The sequence below is a fragment of the Canis aureus genome, chromosome 12 (assembly GCF_053574225.1).
Source record: "Canis aureus isolate CA01 chromosome 12, VMU_Caureus_v.1.0, whole genome shotgun sequence".
Classification (NCBI taxonomy): Eukaryota; Metazoa; Chordata; class Mammalia; order Carnivora; family Canidae; genus Canis; species Canis aureus.
Window position 1 is genome coordinate 58,924,355 of NC_135622.1, and position 22,737 is coordinate 58,947,091.

A 22,737-nucleotide genomic window follows, 5' to 3' on the forward strand; every position below is an offset into this window, starting at 1 on the left:
AATGGACATTTGGGTTGTTTCAAAATGGAGGCTATTATGAATAAAACTTCTAAAACATTTTCGTACAAGTCTTTGATGAATATATGTTTTTGTCTCTCCTGGATGTGTGTAGCAGGAGAAGAATTTTTGGGACCTAGGGTAAACGTATAAGAAACGGCCAAACTTTTCCAAAGTGGTTATATGAATTTTCATTCCCACTGGTGAAGTATGAGGGTACCTGTTGCTTTACATTCTAAACAACACTTGGTCTTATCATTCTTTTCTATTTTAGTCATTCTAATGAGTGTTTACTGGTATCTCACTATGATTTTAACTTAGATTTCTCATGATTAATGATATCAGGCATTTTTTTCTTGTGCTAATTGACCAGTTAGTTGGGCACCTTCTTTTTGTACATATCTGTTCAAATCTTCTGACTCAAAACTTTATTGTTATAATTACTTCTTTTTATATTTGGATATGTCTGTGGTCAATTTTATGAATTATGAGTATTTCCTCATCTGTGACTTGACTTTTCATTTCCCTAGTGGGTATTTTTAAAATTAAGTTTTAATTTTAATTCCAGTGTGGTTGACGTACAGTGTTGTTATAGGAGTTTGAGGTGTACAATATAGTGATTCAACACTTCTGTACATTGCTCAGTGCTCATCATGATAAGTGTACCTTAGTGGTGATTTTTGAGGAACAGAACTTTGAAATTTTGATGAAGTCAGTTTAACAATTTCTTATAGTTTAGAGCTTTTTGTGTCTTTTCTAAGAAATCTTCATCTGCCCTAAGATTACAAACATTTTATTTTAGAAGTTTTATAGTTTAGGCTTAGATGACTTGATCCATTCTGAGCTATTTTTTTGTGTAGGTTATGAGTTAAAGGTTGAAATTAACTTTATTTTCTATACGTATATCAATTTGTCTCAGCATTGTTCATTGCAGATACCATCTTTTCTGTATTAGCTTGCAGCTCATCTGTATGTGTGGCTTGGCTTCTGGACTCTATTCTGCTTATTGATCCATGTGAGTAACCTTTCAGAGGCTGTACACAGTAGAATACTGACTTGACTTTCTCTTTATTTTGCCTTCCCCTCTGTATATACTCTCCAAGACCCTATATGCTTTTATGCTTTTTTGTTTTATAGTGTTCCATGTATTTTTAAAGTTGTTTCAAATATTACATAGACATACAAAGACTACAGATTAGCCAATAGTATGTGTTTGAAAGAGCAAAGTTTCGAAGTTTCAAAACTAAGTATAAATACCTGATTTCAAGACCTAAGTATAAACAGAGTCTGGGAAAATATAGACAGAGGGAGAGGCAAAATAAGAAAGCAGTAAGTTAGAATACAGACGTGCAGGCCTTTCCTAAAGCTGAGTGACAACCAAGGTCATCTGGGCTCATGCACCTTGGAAAGCAAACAGTTTAATTTGATTTAAGCACAGTAAAGCAATTATTCATTCGTTCAATTTTGTATTTACTGCCATTAGGATCTTGAACCTTTGGGTGATGTTACCTGTTTTCCTTATTTGGGAAGAATTCTTTTTCATTTTCCCTCAGCATTTCTGGTTCATTAATCCCATAATCCCTGAGCTCTCTGTTTTTTCCAGAACAGTCTCTACTCTGTAGCTGTCTCTAAATGAATAAATATTTTAGATGTGATTTCTCTCTTTGAAATGAAGCAGTAATTCAACATTTATATTTCAACAAATAAGAAAATGTTCTGTTCTAGAACTCTTCAAATGCTGTTGCTTTAATTTTGTTATGAGTAATAATTACATCATAGCGCTTTTGGCTGCAAAGAGCAGAAATCCCAGCTCGTGATGGCATAGTGGTGTGAACAGTATAGAAAGATTTACCTCTCAAAGCAAGAAGTCATGAGGCAAGGCAGCTCATTTTGGTTAATTCAGCAACTTGGTCTTAATGAGGGCATAAAGAAGCTCTACTTTTTGTTCTACTTTATTTTGCCATCCTAGTGTATTGACTTTGTCCATAGGCTAGCTTCTTTTTAAGCTAACGGTGGCTGCCGTATTTACAGGCACGACAATAGCAAGGGTCATACTTCAAGAAGGAGAAAAGTCTTTCCAGAAGCTCTGTGTCAAGTTTCATTGTCCAGACCTCAGCCTCATGCCTCCCCATAAACCAGTCAGTGGCAATGAGGACAAAATCATAGTTGATTGAGTTAGAGTCGTCAGGATCCCTGTGTCTACCTTTTATAAGTGACTCTTGTATTGTCACAGGTAGGAATCATTAAAAGGATGGGGCCATTATTTACATCTAGGTCAGTTCTGTCTGGAGTTGATTTGCATGTATATTTTTCTGTGTGAAGGCATTCAGTGAAACTCATACTGTGAGCATAGCTCTTATGATAATACCACACACATACACATTGGCTCGTATGTCTGCTTTCCTCTGCTGATGTGTGTGTGAAAAGTCAGAGGCTTGCCCCATCACTTTGCCCTGCGATCGAATGCAGAAGAAAATAACAGAAGTTTAATGTGCTTTGCCATCAGTTCGAAATGCATTTTGGTTGCAGATAATAGGGGAAAAAATCCACCACCTGCAAATTCATTCTGGGTTAGGTTGTTCAGAGCCAGTGTAGCAGCTCATTGTGTCATTAAAGAAGCAGGATTCTTCTCTTGTTCTTTTGTGCTATCTTAGCCTGTTTGCCACCTCAGGGATGCAAGATGGTTGCTACAACAACCATTACATCTGTTTTCTGGGCAGAAAGAATTCAAAAGTGAAAAGCCACACCAGCTGTCTATCCCCTTTTTTGTTTTCAGGAAAACTGTCTAGCACTATACATTAGAAATACATTGTGAGCCACAGATGTAATTCTGAATTTTCCAATACTTGCAGTTTAAAGAGGAAAAAAAAGAATATATTTTATTCAATATGCCCAAAATATTATCATTTCAAGATATAGTCAGTGTAAAAATCATTAATGATATATCTTAAATTCTTTGTGAAGTCTTCAAAAAGCAGTGTGTGTTTTACAGCTATGGCACATCTCAATTTAGACTAGTCACATTTCAAGTGCTCCCTAATGACATGTGGCTAGTCGGTGGTACCCTGGGAAATGTTGGCAACTAAACGGGCTTTCTGGAGAAGCATGATGCATACATATACATATGTAACTTTATCATAAATTTTACTAATATAGTGGATATATAGTACATAATTTAAAAATAATAATAAAATAGACAATACTCTTCATTGTAAATTCCACAGAGCCAGTTGATTCTTACAGAAAGCTTTCATTGATTTTTGCCGAACTCTTACAGCTCACCTGGGGTTGTACTTCAACCATGATTTGACAAAATCTCAGACTACAAATAAATGTGTGGTAACCGTTCAGTTCAGTAAAGAAGTTGCTTATATCATTGACAAACAAATGGAGTTCTATTATGAATGTTGGTTTGTTGGTTGATATTTCTGTTTATGTTAATGAGTAAGATGAAAATCAGACAAGGAAGACGTATGTTGGAACTTCACCCATCTGTTTATGTGTGAGCAGCTTCTTTGCTGCCTCAGTAAGAGGTTTTACAGAATGGAAGACTATTTCCTCTTTCTTTCTTGTTCACAGTACAGTGGCTCTAGATAGTTATGACACCCTTTTAAAAGTTTAACGTGCATTACTAGCATTTTCTTCTTTATTCCCCCCTCCATCGTTTTGTTCATCATTTTAATTCTCATTCAGGTCAGTAAACTGCCCCATAAATATTTTAGGCCTTGAGGATCATTACAGTTGCTATTGCAACCATTCAGCTCTGCTGTTGTAAGGCCAAAGCAGCCACAGACACACATAAACAAATGAGCTTGGATGTGGCCAAATAAAATGATACTTACAAAACCAGGCAGGGAGTGAAGTTTGGTCTACAGCCTTTAGTGTGTTGATCCTTAGTTTAAATGATCAGGGAGGCTTATAGTGATTTCTGGTTTTTATAGTGTAAATGCTTCTACCACAGTAGCTTTGGAGTGATTGACTTGAAGTCCCTGAGTGGGGGTTGGGAAGAAATGCTCAGGAGCTCGCCATTATAGGGTATTTCCATCGTGCAGATGCAGGATATGTGAATAGCATCAAGAACACAGAAAACAGATGATAAGAAGGAACTGAGAAGTGGTGAGTTTTGAATATTTAATGCGTTTGTAATACTATTTATTTACCTTTTGTTCACATTTAATTTTTAATAATGGCTATGTTTAACAACCAGTTTACAAAAATTCTTAAACCAACAGCTTTCATGAGCTGGTATGACCCAGACCTAGAACACTCTTGCCAGCGGAGACCATATTGGACAGCACAGATCTAAATCTTTTCCGGGAACCTCCGCAGACTTCCGCATCCATCTCCCAGGCAAGATCCGTGTGTCATGCCACCTCTAGTTGCAAGAGCACCTGGGCATTGAGTATTTATTAGACTTTTTGCCTCTGTGATAGAGGAAAGCAAGGGACAATGGAGACAGAAATGCACATGGAATGAGTCAGCCTAGAGTGTCTACTACAGTTTTATCTAGAACTTTTTCCATGATGTATCAGTATATGTTTATATAAACACAAGTGTGTGTAGATAGATAGATACATCTGTGTAGGGGTTTTTAGTACCTAAGGTGGGATGATTCTTTAGTTCACTTTTTCTGCTTAATTGATTTTGTATGTACTTATAGATGTCTCTTTATTCACTATTACTGAATTCTATAGTGGGGCTTTCTATTTATTTTATTATTTCCATTTATTTTACTTAATATCATATTGGAGACATTTAGTTGGTTTTTTGTTTATCATTAAAATACAGTGCTTTAGTGAGTATGTATAGATCCTTGTAAATATATGTAAGTATTTTTGTTTTTTTAGGAGAGTCCAGAAAGCGAAATTGGCAGAGTATGTACAAATCCTGATGTATACTGCAAAAATCACTCACCAAAATAAGGACTGGTTAAAATTTCATCCCCACCAACTGCATTTGAGAATGCCTGTTTTCCCTACCCAAACTGGATATTGCCTATTTTTAAACTTTTGATACTGGACAAATATTATCATTTTATTTATTTATGTATTTATGTATTTATATATGTATGTATAGCACTTGGTGAGGCAGAGGGGGAGAGAGAAAATCCCAAGCAGATTCCATCCCCAACATGGAGTCCAACACAGGGTTCAGTCTCATGACCCTGAGATCATGACCTGAGCTGAAACCATGAGTCAGACGCTTAACCGACGAAGCCACCCAGGAGCCTCTAATGTGCTCTTCTGGATTATAATTATTAAGATTTCCTGATTGTTCCTTATCTTGAATCTCATTTCATTTTCTTAAGTTTATGTTTTTTTAGTAATCTCTACACCCAAGGTGGGGCTCAAACCCATGACCCCGAGGTCAAGAGTCATCCTCTTCTCCAGCTGAGCCATTTATTTTTCTAAATGGACTGACTTTATAATTTTTTTAACTCTATTATTTACTCATTCACATTCTCACCCATTTTCACTTGATTTCTTAATCCTTTGTTGATTTGTGGGATTTTTAAATTAAAGATAGTAAACTACTGTACATAGTAAACAATTTCTGTTGCTTATTTAATGTTCTGTTATCTCTCCTATAGAAATTACCAGTGTTTATATAGTAAATATTTGTCAGATATCATCTTCATGGCATTTTTGATTTTTGTCATGCTTAGGAAGATTTTTCCATGCCAAGATTTTGAGGATATTCCTTTGTATTTTATTTTGGTACTTTTTGTTGTCCTATTTTTAACATTAAGATCTGTTCATAATCTGGATTTTTGTATGTGTATGTGTAGTGCAAACCAGGAAACTATTTTTATTTCTGAAATGAGAGCTAAGTTTTTTATCTCATTTACCTCATCCTTCTCCCACTAATTTCATATGCCAGCTTTAAAATAAACAAAAACTTCCAGTTGGATGAGTCTTTTTTTTTTTTAACTTTCCTCTCTGTTTGGTTAATCTTTTGATCTGTTTATGAAACAATACTACATTATAAATCACTCTGATGTGTTCTTTTATCTGCTGGGGTTGGGCAAGTCCTCCTCATCAAATGTTTGTTTAGTTTTCCAGAAGACCTTGAAAGTCAGCTGGTCAAGTTCCACCAAAAAGTATTGTTAGGATTTTGATAGGGGTTCCAATATTAAATTTAGGGATTAAAATGAGAAGAGTAGACTTTATGTTATTTGAATTTTCAAAATAAGTCTAAAATAAAGTTCATCTATACTAACACATACACTGCTTCTTTCCCACTTCAGAAACTGTCGTATGCTTTCCCCCACAAATTAGTAGTGTCTCAGGGCTGACAAAATATTGAGTATTTTGACAGATTTTTTTTAATATATATTCATTAAGAAAGGATCCTTTTCTCTTAGTTTGCTGAGAGTTCTAATTCTTACATGGTAATATTAAATTTTATTAAATGGCATTCTCTGTATTAATTATAACCTTTTCCCTTTGACTCATCACTGTGATGATAGATATTACTAGTCCTTTTATAGTGAATCATACCTGCATTTCTCAAATAAGCCCTACCTGATTGAGGTATTTTATTTTAAATTACTATTAGTTGTACATGCTAAACTTTTATTAAGGAATTACTTCAGTTATCTTCTGCAGCATGACAAACCACCCAAAGTCAGTGGCTAAACAACAGTTTATTACTGTTTTTCTTGGTTTTGTATGTTGGCCAGACTTAGCTAGAGAATCTTTGCTCGAGGACTTATGTGGGTGCTATTACATGTTGGCTGGAACTGTGATCATTTGAAAGCCTCACCTCTTGGCATCCAAGATGGTTCCCTTCTGGCAGTCAGTGTTGACTGTTGGTTGGGAGATCACCTGGGATTGTTGACCAGGAATGTTACCTCTCGATGCACATGTGATAGCTGGGCTCACAGTATGCTAAGGACAAGCATTTCAAGAATGAAATGGAGGAAGCTGCAAGACTTCTCATGACTGGGCCTTGACGTTTCAAGAAGTCATTTTCATTGTATTCTATTAGTAAACTAAATTATTAAGTCCAGCTCAGATTCAAGGGGAAGAGGATTATATTCTGTCTCTTGCTGTTCAGAGCTACCCATGCACGGGTTGTTGCTTGGGGCAGTAATCTTTGGAGACAGTCCTTTGGCCCCCAAAATTTACATCCATCTTGCATGTTCTCACTTCCTCTCAAGACCCCAGAGTGTGGATCCCTGGGTGGCGCAGCGGTTTGACACCTGCCTTTGGCCCAGGGCGCGATCCTGGAGACCCGGGATCGAATCCCACGTCGGGCTCCCGGTACATGGAGCCTGCTTCTCCCTCTGCCTGTGTCTCTGCCTCTCTCTCTCTCTCTCTCTCTCTCTCTCTCTCTCTCTGTGACTATCATAAATAAATAAAATAAAATAAAAAGAATTAAAAAAAAAAAAGACCCCAGAGTGTCACCTCCTCACCTCCTTATGGCATCAAGTTTGACACCTCCCTCTGGTCATCTAAATCAGGTGTACTATGGATGAAGCTTCAGTGTGGTTCTTCAAATATAGCTCTTCTCCATGTGAGGACCAGTGCGCTAATGGGGCAAGTTTTGTACCCCTCCACCCAGTAATGAATATACAATGGTGAATAGTGGTAGGATAATTATGGTAGATCCTTCATTAAAAAGGGAGAGGAATGCAAGTTGCTTAACAGTCTCTGGTACATAGCAATTATGAAGTCCATCGGGACACCCGTTACCTGTTCCTTGAGTAGTGGCCCCATCTCATCCCTGTGAGTTGGTCTCTGTGGCTCTTTGTCCACACCCTGAGCTGTCCTTCTGTCCTTCCTTTTATATAAGAAATAGCCAGATTTTACAGTTGAACAGCTTTCTTAGTCCTTTACATACCAGTGGATAATTGGGGACAGAAAGATCTCTTCATCTGAACTTTCTCCCTTCCCCTCCAGTCTTGTACAACTCTCTTAAAGACAGGTGTGGGTGTCCTATGTCTCTATAAATCTCCTGCATTAGACAGACAGAAGCCACTCCCATAGACCTCTCCTAATCTCCTTTTACTGTGGCCTGAAAGTGCTGTGTGATAGCATCCTTCAGGTTCTTGAAAACGTTCTCGTCTAGCAGAGAGTCTAAGAGACATAACCTTAAGATTCTGGGAAGCTGTTGTTTTTTCTGAGAGGTTCTCTGAAGATGTGCCCTTACATCTTCCTGAGGTATCATTAAAGAGTCCTCTTGACTTCATCTTTACTGTGATTATTGTAAGAGTGTTTTGTGACTGGAAAGACTGTCCTGAGCCCTCTTTTTTTTTTCTAAATTTTGCTGAAAACCTGAATAGCTCTCCTTTTTAGCTCATTTCTCTATATCCATACCTTGTCGTATGCATCTGAAAGGAACCAGTGAGTACCAGTGTTACCCAAGTTCCGTAGCTTCCAGTGACAGTTTCCTTACTGCCCTTCAGATCCTCACTAGCAATCTCCTTAAGGCCTTTACATGTCCCACCTGCACCCAGTCCTAAAGCCAGGGCTATGTGTTCCAGATTTTTTTAATCATGGTAGTGCCTCATTTTCACTTACCAATTTCTGTTCTGATCCTATCACCCCACTAAACTATGGTGGCCTAAAACAAATAGGTATGTTATTTTACTAATGACTTTGTGGGACAGAAATTCAGGAAAGGTTCGACTGGATAGATCATCTCTTTTTGATATGGCATCAGCTGCTTCACCCACGTATCTTACTATCTGGTGTCTGTCTCTCCTAGACAGTGTCTCATCCTCCAGAGCCTCTGCATGTGATGGTTTCAGGATAGTCGCACTTCTTTTCAGGGTCTCAGGAGAGTCACAACTTCCACAAAGCAAGAAGTAGAAATCACCAGGCTAATTATGGGCCATGCCTGGAACTAGCAAAGTGTTATTTCTGCCATAATCTGCTGGTCAGAGGAGCTGAAAGGCCAACCCAGACTCTAAGTGGATAGAGAAATAGACTCTTATTCATAACGGGGCGGGGGGGGAGGGGCGGAGCAGAAGGTCAGGTTGTCGAAGAGCATATGAAATGGGAGATGTTATGATCATCTTTAGGAAACACCATCAGCCACATGATTTTTAGAAATTATTTTGATTTGTCACTCCTGTGTGTGTGAGTATGTATGTATGCTATTTTGTCAAATATGGTTATCAAGAGTATATATGTTTTGTAAAACATTTGAATTAGGAAGCTATCACCCTCTGCCCCCTCCTAGGACTAATTCAAGTAAATGAAAATTACCTATTTGTTTAAAGTTTAAAAGATTTCTTTTTTTATTTTTAATTAATTTATTTGAGAGAGAGAGAGAGAGAATGTTGGCATGTAAGTCGGGAAGGGCAGGGAGAGGGAGAGAGAGAATCTTTAAGCATACACCCCCCTGAGTGGGAGCCTGATACAGGGCTCGATCCCAGGACCCTGAGATCCTGACCTGAGCCGAAATCAGGAGTCCAATGCTCAACCGGCTGAGCCACCTAGGTGCCCCAAGTTTAAAAGATTTCTTTCATAAAACTGCCTGAATTGCCTATACCAGGAAACTTAAAATTTTAACAGTGTTTAGAAAGTCCTTCCCCAATTTGAGAACATTTGAATATTTATCCACATTTCCTATGTGTTCTGGTTTTTCTGTTGTACAGTAATTCTTTAGTTTCTCTAGAATTATATTGACTAGATAATAATCCCTCCCTGCTCATTTGCATCGCAGCCTTTATCATGTTCTAGAATTTCTGTTATTTTCATATTGATACATAAATTCTTTTCCATACTATGTGTTTAATTATTGTAGCTCTGTCCCAAGCACCTTGAGAATGTGGAAATAAATGTTCACTAAATGTTCATACCTATAAAATGTGAGTAAATGCCATCTGATCCACACTAAGGATGTATGATTTTAGACTGTTGAGAGCAAGTTTTTAAAATCCTATTAAGAATTTGTTTAATGTATAATTTAGCCAAAAATCTTTGGGCTAAATTGTGTTTTCTAAAAAGGAAGAGAAATAAATAGAAGAAATACCAATACTCACAGTTTTATACTTGTGAACATGACTTTCAAATATATAGTTTGATTCCTGGAGGTCTTTCAGAAGGAAAAAATTAATAAAAGCAGTAATTAGATGCATTTACCATTGAAGATGGTACAAAATTTACAAAAGTAGACTTAAGTAGATACTAGTTAAGAGTTGTTACAGTTTATTAAAGAAAGCTATTTGTGGAATAGATCTAGAAATATTTAAGTTTTGAACCATTTAAATTTTGAATCATATGGTTAATAAATTGCTTTGAAATGTATTATTTAACAAAATGAATCTTTTATTTTCACTAATCTAGTTTGTTTTTGTTTTCCAGATATTGTTTTGTGTTTGCTTTGGGATACCTCACAGTGTGCCAAATTACTAGAGTCTATATCTTTGATTATGGACAATATTCTGCTGATTTTTCAGGGTAAGATGAACACTTTGACTCAGTAGCCTGTTTTATCTATTCTAACATGTTGGTGAGAAGACAACATACAGTTGCATTAAGTAGTTCAAATGAAAAGTGACTGACAAACATTTTGGTTGGAAATTCCTTTATGAATTTAGATATTTTCTTTTTTAAAAAAATTATTTAAGAGAGAGCATGTGCACATGCACCACGCAGGTGAGCGTAAATTGGGGGAAGGGCAGAGGGATAGAGAGAGAAAGAGAGAGAGAGAAAATCTCCAGCAGAACCCTGAAATCATGACTCAAGCCGAAATCAAGAATTGGATGCTTAACTGATGGAGCCAACCCAGGTGCCCCAAATTTAGACATTTTCTTATGAAGTGGTCTTTTATGGTTCTGTGTAAGTCACAAAAATAACCTGTCTTTTTAAGTTGACTTATATACAGTTTCCAATATGTAGCAATTAAATTTGTTGTATGGGATTCTGATACTGGAAGCATTCTCTAACTTTATGGAAATTTCTGCCATCAGTTTTAACTATTGAAAGCCAGCCCCCTGGAGTTTGTGTCTTTGACTCTGTTTCTTTCTTCTCCTGAGAGTCTTCTGTACAGTCATTTACCAGCTTCTGTATAAGATCTGATCACTTCTTCTTGCTACTTTTTTTTTAATATTTTATTTATTTATTCATGAGAGACACACACACAGAGAGAGAGAGAGAGAGAGAGAGAGGCAGAGACACAGGCAGAGGGAGAAGCAGGCTCCATGCAGGGACCCTGATGTGGGACTCAATCCTGGGTCTCCAGGATCATGCCCTGGGCCGAAGGCAGACGCTCAACTGCTGAGCCACCCTGGCACCCCTTCTTCTTGCTTCTTAACACCCCCTGAGACTTTTTTTTGGACCAGATGTCCTTGGCCTAGCTTTGTCTTCTGAATATCCTAGAGAAGACACTTGAGCATGTATTTTACTTGTTGTGCATTTCACTTTTATGGAATGTTCTACATTCTTATGTCTAGTATTCAACTGAGTCATGGAAATAACTTCTGCCTTTTTAAAGTTCTTTCAAAGGGAAGGTAGTCCCTCCATGGTACTCTATGTCCTGTAACAAAACTGATTAAATGTCTGCTCCAAGATAAATGTAGTCCAAGTCCCTAAGAGCTAACGTGCTCACCATCTTTATAAAGGGACCTCGGCTAAGGATGAACAAAGTGGAAAAAAATAAAGTATATCATGGCACGTATGGAAAAAAAAAGTTACTCAACATTAGAAATGGACCAAAGTTTTATAAGCTTAGAGAAAAATTACTGCTATGGAACAAGAGAATTTTAGAAGATGAAATTTCTTTTCTCCTTAATGGGATTCAAGTAGATTTTACTTTTAAAAACTGATTTATTATTATTAAAGATTGTATTTATTTGAGAAAGAAAGAGTGCAAGCAGGGCAAGCAGCAGGCAGAGGGAAAGGGAGAAGCAGACTCTGCATTGAGCAGAGAACCCCATGTGGGACTTGATCCCAGGACCCCGGGATCATGACCTGAGCCAGAAGCAGATGCTTCACTGACTGTGCCACCCAGGAGCCCTTAAAAACTGATTTAAAAAATAGACTTAAATGAAAGGAGGTTCATACAAAAGAACAAACACAACCAAACCGAAATGAACTGATTAATACACTAAAAAAAACTCCTTAAATTAATGATATATTGGGTAGAATAGAGAAATGTACCTGGAATTCAGAAAAGGAGACTAGATGCTGGCAATCTGGCTTATAAATAATAGATATTCTTGCAGAAAAAGAGCTAATGGACAGAATCAGTGAATATATTGGGCCATTAAAAATCTTTGGAATTTGAAGATGTAAGCCAGGTCACAGGTTGTCATTAGGGTATAATGAAAGTAGGAACAGGTTGTGAATGTTTACAAGAGTTAAGGCCACTTAGTTTAATCTTCCTGGGTGCAGTTACCCTACTGGTCTTGTTCATTGGGGGGTATCCTTAGTGCTTAGCACATAGTGGTGTTAAATAGACACTGAATCAATAATAATACTACTTAGTAAAGAAGAAAGTAGAAAATACAGCAAGAAGAATGAGGGGAAATAACAATCACAGTGCAGAAAAACCTGAGCCATGTGGGTGAAGCTGTGCTATCTAAGAGATAAATTCATAGCTTTAGTGCTTGCATTATAATGAATTTAGAAATGAATTAAGCAGGGATCTCTGGGTGGCGCAGCGGTTTGGTGCCTGCCTTTGGCCCAGGGCACGATCCTGGAGACCCGGGATCGAATCCCACATCGGGCTCCCGGTGCATGGAGCCTGCTTCTCCCTCTGCCTGTGTCTCTGCCTCTCTCTCTCTCTCTCTCTGTGACTATCATAAATAAGTAAATTGAAAAAAAAAAAAAAAGAAATGAATTAAGCATTTAGTATGAAATTGAAACAAAAAGAATACTGTTGACTAATTCAGTCTATGCATATTGATAACAGAAATGTTAACATTAGCAGCTGGAAGTTAACACTGTAAACCATGAATTTGCAAATTGCCTTCTTGAGTTCTCAGATACACTAGCCAAGTAACCGGTAGGGGCTAACCAGGTGAGGCTCTACCCTCTGACCACAACTGCTCTGTGTCTCTAGCTTATATTTTGGGATTCCACATAATACTTCATTTAACAAATACTGTGCTGCTTATATTTTTAAATTGTCAGATTTCAAAAGTAATTAACATAGCTAAATTGAGCTCAGGAATGTGGTTGGCATGAGTAGAGATTTGCATAACACGGTGTTTCCTGGGTCCTCCAACCCCCCCCCCCCCCCCCCCCCCCCCCCCCCGTCCCTTTGGTTTGATCTTAGTAGTTAACTTTCTTATTTCTGGTACCTGATATTCTAAACTCTTGTTTACTACTAGTCTCTAGCTGGGGAGAAGCTAACTGCTGTTAGAACAACAGCACAACTTCAGTGGCTCAGCATAATACATGCTTATTTCTCAGTCCACTGAGGAGGGAGCCTTTGCTTCACACAGTCATTTAGGGAAGCTTCTTTCTTAGGGCTTCACCTCATTCAGCATCTCAGGAATCCTCTTGGTGAACAGTGAACGGAGGCCCTGTTGATGAGTAAACGGAGAGTGCATGCCTCCTCACCACTGCTGCTTACTTCCTATTGGAAAGGACTCTGTACGTGGCCCACAAATTAGGGGGTAGTTTTGCAGTAAGAACAACAGGCATGTTTAAAAATAACTTTATATGACATGGCTTTAAGTATTTTGCTGAGACTTAAAATGTCATTTAAATATTTAAGTATAATTTAAAATGTTTATGTGGAAGAAAAACAATATAGCATGTTAAAGATGGACAACCTGATATAAAACTCCCAGTTTAATGTATAATTTTTATCCATTAGGAGGAAGCATTTGACCATCACCAGTAAACTGATAAAGATTAGGCAAAGACAAATTAGCTGAAGGAGGCCATCTGACCAAACTAAGTTGAAGGATTTTTTTTTTTTAATTGGACACAGGACAGAAAAGAAGCCACCTAGAGGCAGACTCTTCCCCTAATGAAATATTTAGGTGTTTAGAAGTCCTGAATGTATTTAACACGTGAGCATAAAAGATGCTAACTTGATCCTAATTAGGGTAAATATCCAAAATGCATGATGTCTGTAGAAGGTAGAATTGAATACAGTGAACCATCCTTTATCCTTAGCGCTCCTGCGGCCCTGAAACTGGCAGTACCAAAAGCAAAGCCAGGCTCTTGCTGAGGAATCACATGGGGGCTCTTTTGTACAGGGCAATCTTACTTGCATGATATATGGGAAACTAATTGTGTGTGCATGTGTGCGTGTGTAGTTAGGCATGAGTTCAAGATGTATTTAAAATGTCAATCAGATAAAAGGGACTTGCTTTTTTTTTAAATTTATTTGAGAGACAGCGCAAGTGATGAGGAGGGGCAGAGGGAAAAGCAGACTCCCCACTGAGCAGGGACCCCCCAATGCAGGACTCGATCCTAGGACCCCGAGATCATGACCTGAGCTAAAGACAGGCGCATAACAGACTGAGCCCCCCAGGTGCCCCTAAGGGACTCATATCTTAGAAGTTTCTTTTCACAGAAAGGTTGAGAAGCTACTGAAGTCTTGACTTTTGTGCTAGCCTCAGAAAATAGGTACAGGAAGAGTATACAATAATTAATTAGCTGCCTTTTATATCAGCAATAACCAGTTAGCAAATATAATAGTTAAAGGATCTTAGTTTCACAAGCAGTTAAAACTCTGATATGTCTAGGAATACATGTAAAAAGAAATGCACAGGACCTCTGTAGAAGACAATAAAACTTTACTGTAGGATATGAAAGGACACTAACTGGAGAAACATCTTGTTATTCAGTATTATAAAGATAATAATTCCTTTCAGGTTAATCTGTAGGTGTCATGCAGTTCTAGGTGGGGTGTTGAGGGACATTAGATGAACTGAAAAGTTTCTCTAGAAGTTTGAGCGTGTGCAAGTAGCAATTTCAGTACAAAACACTACTGTTTGTCAAGTAGCAGTCCCTTAAATATTACAGGACTAACAGGAATCGTAAAACCAGGGCAGAGAAACAACCCCATGGGATCTGAGAAATAAAGGTACAGAAAAGAAATGGTGGGATTATAGATCCAGTGGGGAAAGCTCTTCTTGATTATTCAGTAAATGGTATTGAGACGGAAGAATGAAAGGTAAATCCTTGCCTTCTTTGTAGATAAGTAACGTGTAGATGGAAGTGAGAACAGATTTTTTTTGGCAGGAAGGTGATGAGTTCTGATGTCGATTTTTATGGTGCTAAAGGGATAGCTTAATGCATCCACCAAACGAGATGTACATGACATAATTTTCCATTCGGATTAAGGATGTGTTTTAGAGCTAACCACGTAGTATCAGATGCTCAGCAAACATTTTGTTACTGCTTACTCCTGTGTGTTCATTCAGCTAGGATTTATGGAGCACATGCTGTACATTTTGTTAGGTGTGAAGTACTTTTGTAGGTGACAGTCCTGTCCAGCATAAGGGACAGACCATTTGGTCTAAAAGCTATAGGTGTGATTGTTAGATGCACCTCTTTTATTTATTTATTTTTTAATTTTTTCAGACAGGGAGTGGGGTACAGAGGCAGAAGGAGAGAAAGAATCTTAAGCAGGTTCCACACACAGCAGGGAATTGGATGCAGGACTCAATCTCATGACCCTGAGATCATGCATGACCTGAGCCAAAATCAAGAGTGGGACACTCAATGCAGTGAGCTAGCTAGGTGTCCTGTGTGTGCTCCTTTGGGAAAGCCTTATTCAAGCTGAGAGTCAGTTGTAGATGTCTCTCTGTGCTCCGTGCTGAGTTCTAGAAGACCCCCGCTCTCATCACCCTCCTGTCACACGGCGCCCACTTACTGTGTTGTAAGTGGGGTAGATGTAAATTATTCAATTGCTCAACCTTAATGTTCCGTTGATCCTGTTTCATCCTGGGGGAGTGTCTCCCACACCTTGACCTACATTTGGTGGGAGGAATCCTTCTGTCCAGCTGCTACTAACCTAGGTCGAGTTACCAAGAGCAAGCAGGCCACTAGACGGCTTGATTTGTCCGGCCTCTGCCCTCCCGGATCCTTCTCCACTGTTCTGTCCGCTTGCAAGGCAGTGTGCTGTAACTATGTATTGGAAGTCTGCGGGTTCCTGAGGCTCTGAGCCCCCACGGGGTGTGCCCGGCCTGCCCCTCAGCCCCGTCCCCGCTGTCCTCCTCACCATCTCTGGACTGTTCTCCCTGCTTGGGGCGCCGCCCTTGCAGTCCAGCTGTCCACACACACCCAGCGCCCCTTGGCCCACAGGCCCAGGGGATATGACGTGACTTGGACCCCAGGTTTTGCCCTCGTTTTAAAGCTCTTTCTCATCTCTGCACACATTCCTTCAGATGGCTCATCTGGCTCATAACACTTTTATATAGTTATTCACATACCTGTTTATCTCCCGTTTTAGTGAGAAAGCCTCTCCGGAGACCACACTTTACAGCTAATTATCATGTCCCTTCAGTGCCTGATGCCTGGTAGCAGTTCCAGTATTTATTAAAGGAAGGTTTTGTTAGACATTTGCTGTGTCTCAGATACCGTTCCAGGTATTTTTCATGTGGCTACTTTATTTAATCTACACAATGGCATCATTATTTTGATATTTTTTAAAAATTTTTTATTGGAGTTCAGTTTGCCAACATATAGTATAATACCCAGTGCTCATCCTGTCAGGTGCCCCCCTCAGTGCCCGTCACCCAGTCACCCCATCCCCCCACTCTACTTTGATATTTTAGATAATTTTTTTTGGGGGGGGACTTAACTAGCTCCCCAGTCTTCCATAAGCAATCACCGGTGGGGGCAGGGTGTAGGCAGTTTTCAGACTCAGGTGACCAGCTGCCAGTTCACCACCCATACCTCCACCCAGAGCTCCAGGAGGTACCTCTGTCCTTCTAGGTGGTTGCTCTGGTCAAAAACCTTGGCGGCGTTGGATCTCAAACCCTGCATCAAACCCCTTGTCAGGTCGCCAGCAGATCCTGTCATCTCTACCTTCAGATGACAGCTGGGCACCACGTCAGACCCCACGTGCTGTCACCCTGGTCTGAGCCTCCATCCTCTCCTGCCCACTTATCCCACTGTGGCTTCTCAGTCTTTTTCAGCCCAGAGCCAGAAAACGTCCATTTAAAACCAGGTTACTACGTGCCGAGAGCCGTCCAGTCCGTGTGTCACTCAAGAGCCAGGCCTCACTCGCCCCTGCAGAACCCGCCTGGGTCTGACCGCTGCCCCGCCTGCCTCAGGCATCTGCCCTGTCCGCCCTCTGCACCAGCTCCAGGCCTGTCAGCGTCCTCCTGTCTCCCCACATACCAGTCACAGTTCTGCCTGAGGGCTGTTGAACTGCTTCTCTCCCTTCCTGAACCTTCTTACCTCCACAGGCTGCTCTCTGCCTTGTTCTCGCTTGAAATGTCACCTTCAGGCGAGGCCGGTTATATGTCACCACGTGCTGGCACTCCCTCTTCCCCTGCCCTGCTTTGTTCCTGGGCTCAGCCCTGGGCAGCATCTGGCATACGATGCATTTGCCTGTTTATTCCTTTATTATCTCTCTCCGTCCGGTACATTGTGAGGGCCATGGCAGCGGGAACTTCATCTTGTGCATGGTTGTGTCTCTAGCATCTGGTTTATTTTGCTTGTTGAACACCTGTTTCTGAATGAGAGAGTAAGGTGAATGAACGGACATGGCTCGGAAACCCATGCCCTTTTCCATCACGTCTCCCTCTGTGGTCTTTGGCATTCTGTGTGTGGGGCTCTCTGTTGTCAGGTGACTTGTACCCTGGTGGCAAACTGACCTTTGACCTGGCAGGTGTGTTGCTTTATCTTATTTGTATGCAGATGTCTTTAGAGATAGCGTCTCCTAGAGATGGACAGTTAAGAAAGTGACTATTCTTTTTAGCATTCATTTTCTAATAATGTTTAACTACTGTTGAATTCTGTGTGATAGAACTAAATCCCATTCTCATTATTTGTAGAGACCAAAAAAATGCATATAAAAGATTTTTAACTCCTGCATCTGTTTTTTTTTTTTAAGTTTCAGGAAGTGTAAAACTTTTAGTTCTTTACATCAGATAAGGCTTTTTAAAAAATATTACCTGCTACTCTTTCATCAGTTGCGGTGTTTATTTTGAACAGTTAGATTCCATATTTTCCCACATTCCTCGCAGAGTGCCAGCAGGAGTAAATATGCGTCCTTACACTTGAATACAGATATGTCTTCATGTAGAAGGTATGGTGGCTCTGTCCACAGCCCTGAGCTCACTCGCTGGAGGCCACCCACCTCCTCTCCCTCCTCCATCCCTCAGATTCCACCCTGGGGGAAAAGCCAGTCTTTCTGATTTGCATCAAGTGATCTCAGACTTTCAGGACCCAGGAAGTGACTAGCTATGGAGGCTCCACTAGATGCAAAGTCAGCAGGTAGTTAAAATATAGTTAAAAGCTACAAGTGAAATAATGTATGAGTCACCAAAACAAGTATTTATGAACAAAGTGCACTGCTAAGAAGATACACTGCTGGTAATCTGAGCACATTGGAGTTGTTTGCATTTAAAAGAAGATGCACTGCCAGTAATGTGTTTGCATTTAGACATGTTTTCTCTGCATCCTGGTTCAGCTGTAGTGAGGTGAGGGTGGTTCTCCTTCCCCATCACTCTGTTTTGTTTCCTGGTCTCACACACACACACACACACACACACACACACACACACGCCTGTGTTGGACTCATCTCTCCGTTTTCCCCTCTGGTTTACTTTTCTGAGCTCCCATTAATCTGTCCGTGCTTTACTGAACCTCTTACTTCAGTACTATCTTACTTTCATCTGTAACTTACTCCTTCAGGGTCTCTCTGTAGTAATTCTGCCTTCTAGTGTTTTACTCTCACATTTGCCACTCCCTGAACCCACCCCATGACAGGTTGGACCAGAGGCAGTGGAACTACCACCTATTTAAAACCCAAGGGAATATTCAGGGCTAATGACCACTGGTAAAGCAAACAAAAAGATGTTGAGATGTTTTGCAAACCAGTTGGTTCTTTGAGCCATGTATATGCCAAGTATCAAAGGTGCAGAGATAACTAAGGCAGAGTTCTGGTGTTCAGTGGCCCATGACTTTTGTGGTGACAGGAAAGTAAACAAAAAATTAAAAAACAGTATGATGAATGCTTTCAAGCACAGATGAGAAGGGGCAGGTGGGAGGGAGCCTGATTAACTTGTAGAAGGAGTAGGGGATCTTGATTGGACACTTAGAAGAGTCTGTTTATTTGGCATTTTAAAAATATTTATTTAGCACGTATCTTGAGCCAGGCCCTGGGAATTCAGAGGTGAAAAAGACTGTTGGTTTCTTACCTCATGGGCTTTCTAGAAAGGAAAGACAGATTTAACAACAACCACTGTAATTTGATTAATGAAGCACCCATGAACCTGAAAATATTTTGAAGGAGGCAAACAAAGGTTAAATGAAGAGCAGGTGTGGGCTTTGTGGCAGAGGGGCCACTAGAGGTGGCGCTGTTCTGTGGGCCCCTAGGACAAAGTAGCTTCTCGGCTGGGACTTGAAGAAGGGGCTGTCTTGGCAAAACAGAAAGAGTGGTCTAAGTAGACAGAGCAACGTTTGGAAAGACTCTGGAGCCTTCACCTCTGCTCCCTGCCTTCCCTCCATCCCTGGCGGGGAGCATGGTTCTCGGATCCAGCACCACAGCCTCGCACGCCCCGTCCTCCCCGCCCAGCTCATTTCCATGAGCCGGCTGCAGCCTGCACAACTGGCAGCCACAGGAGCCCCCACACCTGACACAGGGATGCCCCGACGCCGGAGCCACAAGACGGGCGCACACTCAGAAAGCACACAGCTGCAGGTTTGGGATCATCATATACGTGTGTGTGTCACTGAGTTGATGAACTTCGTTATTTGATCAGTCGTTTTTATTATGTTTTGAGAGGAAATAGGAATTCGAATTTAGAACCGAAGAGTATTTTGTAATTCTTGGGTGAGCTAAACGATGAAGAGAATGAGGCAGGATGAGAAAAGTGATTCTTTGCCCCCAGGGAAGTGGGAGTCATTATTTTTACAAACCTCAGAGGCATAGAAAACATCCTGGAAGCTAACAGGGCAGCTGGGTGTTCCTGGCAGCCTGGGGGGGGATAGGTTGCCTGAGGGATCATTTCCCGAGAGTGAGTGGTGGAAAGGTAGGAACTGAGTTGTAAGGGAACCCAAGGGGAATCTCCTCCGTTATGCACTTTGAGTTTGAGAGCAGTTGTCATATGACGGGTACGTGCGTGTGTGTGTGTGTGTGTGTGTGTGTGTGTGTGTGTGTGTGTATGTATGTGAGATCTTGCCTGTCAGGTCAGTAGAATGAGCGGTTCTGGGGCCCAGGTCTGTGCGTCTCATTGCCTTGGATGGTGTTCTTCTTTCTTTAGGAGTTGAAGGATCCTCGCGTTCGGCCAGAGGTGGAGTCCACACCGAGCAGTCTCGAGCTCTGAGTGGTGGGGACAGGTGGAAGAGCACCGGGTCCCCGTGGTGGGGTCTGAGCTTCCTCCTGCCACTCGCTGGCTGTGTGGCTGGCCTGTTCTGAGGGCCTCTCCTTGGCTGTGCAGTGGCGGTGGCCATGCGTACCCCGAGAAGATAGAGCTCACACTCTACCTGTAGGCAAAACACCATTTCCTGGTTTTAGGGAAATTCCCAAAATATAAATAAATACCTTGTGATTAATTGTTCTGTGATATGAATGTCTAAGCTAACGTGATAAAGGATAAAGATATATCCTGGTGGCTTTCTTATGTGGATTGATTTATTTTTCCTTTCCAAGTTATCCATTCAATTACAGACTATAAAATATAAAAAGATATTACCATCTTAATTATGACATGATTTAGCACCCTCATTGAAGGGGAGCTTTATTGGGCACTTGGGTGGCTCAGTGGTTGAGCATCTGCTCAGGGCATGATCCCAGGGTCCTGGAATCGAATGCTGCATCAGGCTCCCCACGAGGAACCTGCTTCTCCCTCTGCCTGTGTCTCTGCCCCTCTCTGTGTGTCTCTCATGAATAAATAAATAAAATCTTAAAAAAAAAATAAAAGGCTTTAGGTGTTGTCCCTAGGGCAGCTCTCACATGCCCTTAGCCCCTGGTCTCAGACAAGCGGGACAGACATTGTCCTGTTTCTTCCTCGCCCATCCCTCCTGTTTTGTTCTGCATTTCTCACCCAACCTCCTTTAATTTTCTACCTATTCCCCTTTTCCCAACTCACTTTCCACCTGTAAGTCAGCTGAGGCAGAAGGCAGCATGGTATGTTGGAAAGTCAAAATCAGGAAACCAGGGCTACGCCTGATGCCCAGGTAACCCTGTGGCCTGGTGTTCGAATGCGCAGAGTCGGGGCAGCAGCGCTGCTCACACAGGGTCTCTCATGGTTTCTCTCTCTCTGCCTCCTTCCCATCCCTTCCCTTCCTTTCTCCCTTCCTGCTTTTTTCAAAGCAAGGGAGAAGGCCTAGATCTAGCTCCCATGCCTTCCCCAAACACGGCAGCCCCTGGATTATGTCTTTGAAATCCCTTGGAGGTCTTTTTTTATGTTAAAAAAAATGTCAGGATTTTGCAGTTGTATAAGCAGAGTAAACTCTTTTTCATACATCACAAGTATTTTTTAAGTTTCTGCTTTTAAATATTTATTTTTTATTTTGTCACAGCCCAATGATGATAATTACCCAGAAGATCACTAGTTTGGCTTACGAGATTCATGATGGTAAGAATCTAGAAATTAAATTTTCGTCACTGAAAGAAATCCTATTCAAATGTACTTTTGCCTGAGATATGACCCTAACTTTCAGCTCTTGTATTAGAGGAGTTTAGAAAAGGGAATATTTAACTCTGCGTGTGTTTATTTTTCTGCAGTGTTTCATCTTGGTTTCACACTTGATTCAGTGACAAAAACAGAGTAAAAGAATGAGATCCTGTCATATGACCCGCATTAATGGCGATTTAAAATGTAAAGGAAATAGACATTTGATCTAAATCAAGTTGTATTAATCTCTGCTTCATCTCGTGTTACATTTTTATTAATATTTGAGTGTTTTTCCCCGTGTCCCTTACCCCTTATTATATGATACATACAATACATACACACAGCTATATATGTTTTTAGCATAAATATTTGTATATTCCTATTTTATATTTTCAGTGAATGGACACCTTACCATAGGAAATGCTAATGGTGTGGGCTATGAGTCATGAGTTAGGCTCTGGTTTCTTCACAGACTGGAGAAGCATCCCCATCAGACCAGTCATTTGTAGTGGTCTAGGGAGCTTCTGGCACAGGGTTTTTAGCGTCACTGTATAGATCACCCATCCTGTACCATCTGTTAAGGAAGACCTACAAATAATTTTTAAGTATATCGTTACTTCTTAGTTCAGTCCTCCTCTGGTCTTTAAATTAACGGGCTTAGGATCTAATAAGAAACCATATCCTCCTCTCTGAGGAGAGAAGGTAAAGAAATGGATGGAGATGGTATAGGAGTACCTTTTTCATTCCTTAGCATCATAGAGAGGTAAGGAAATCATTCCTTGCTTTGTGTTGAGCTTCTAGCCCATAATACTGATATTAGTCACTTAAAAAATATCTAATAATAGAAACACTTTAATACTTTCTTTTGAAAGTCATAGTGTTTACTCTAAAATATGTTAGCAATTTAGCAATTTGAAATTTTTAATAATAATTTTCCTCTAGAGAAGAGTGAGATTTGTGCACCGATGTGTGTTATTTTTCTTATACAGACCTAGACATGTTGGGTTACATGGTGGTCATTTGACGTG

The 22,737-nt window shown here is 40.3% G+C and overlaps 1 protein-coding gene across 6 annotated transcripts in view; it reads left to right on the forward strand.

Annotated features, from left to right (window-relative positions):
* Nucleotides 1–22,737, forward strand: part of MBOAT2 (membrane bound glycerophospholipid O-acyltransferase 2) — a 126,417-nt gene that overhangs the window by 78,992 nt on the left and 24,688 nt on the right. For 5 of the 6 annotated variants that reach the window (XM_077844198.1, XM_077844199.1, XM_077844197.1 and 2 more), the window contains 2 exons: nt 10,314–10,409; nt 21,615–21,670. In XM_077844198.1, the coding sequence (XP_077700324.1) occupies nt 10,314–10,409; nt 21,615–21,670 (152 nt within the window). Of the gene's footprint in view, nt 1–4,294; nt 4,348–10,313; nt 10,410–21,614; nt 21,671–22,737 lie in introns of those variants that run through there. The other variant, XM_077844201.1, reaches the window with a different exon arrangement.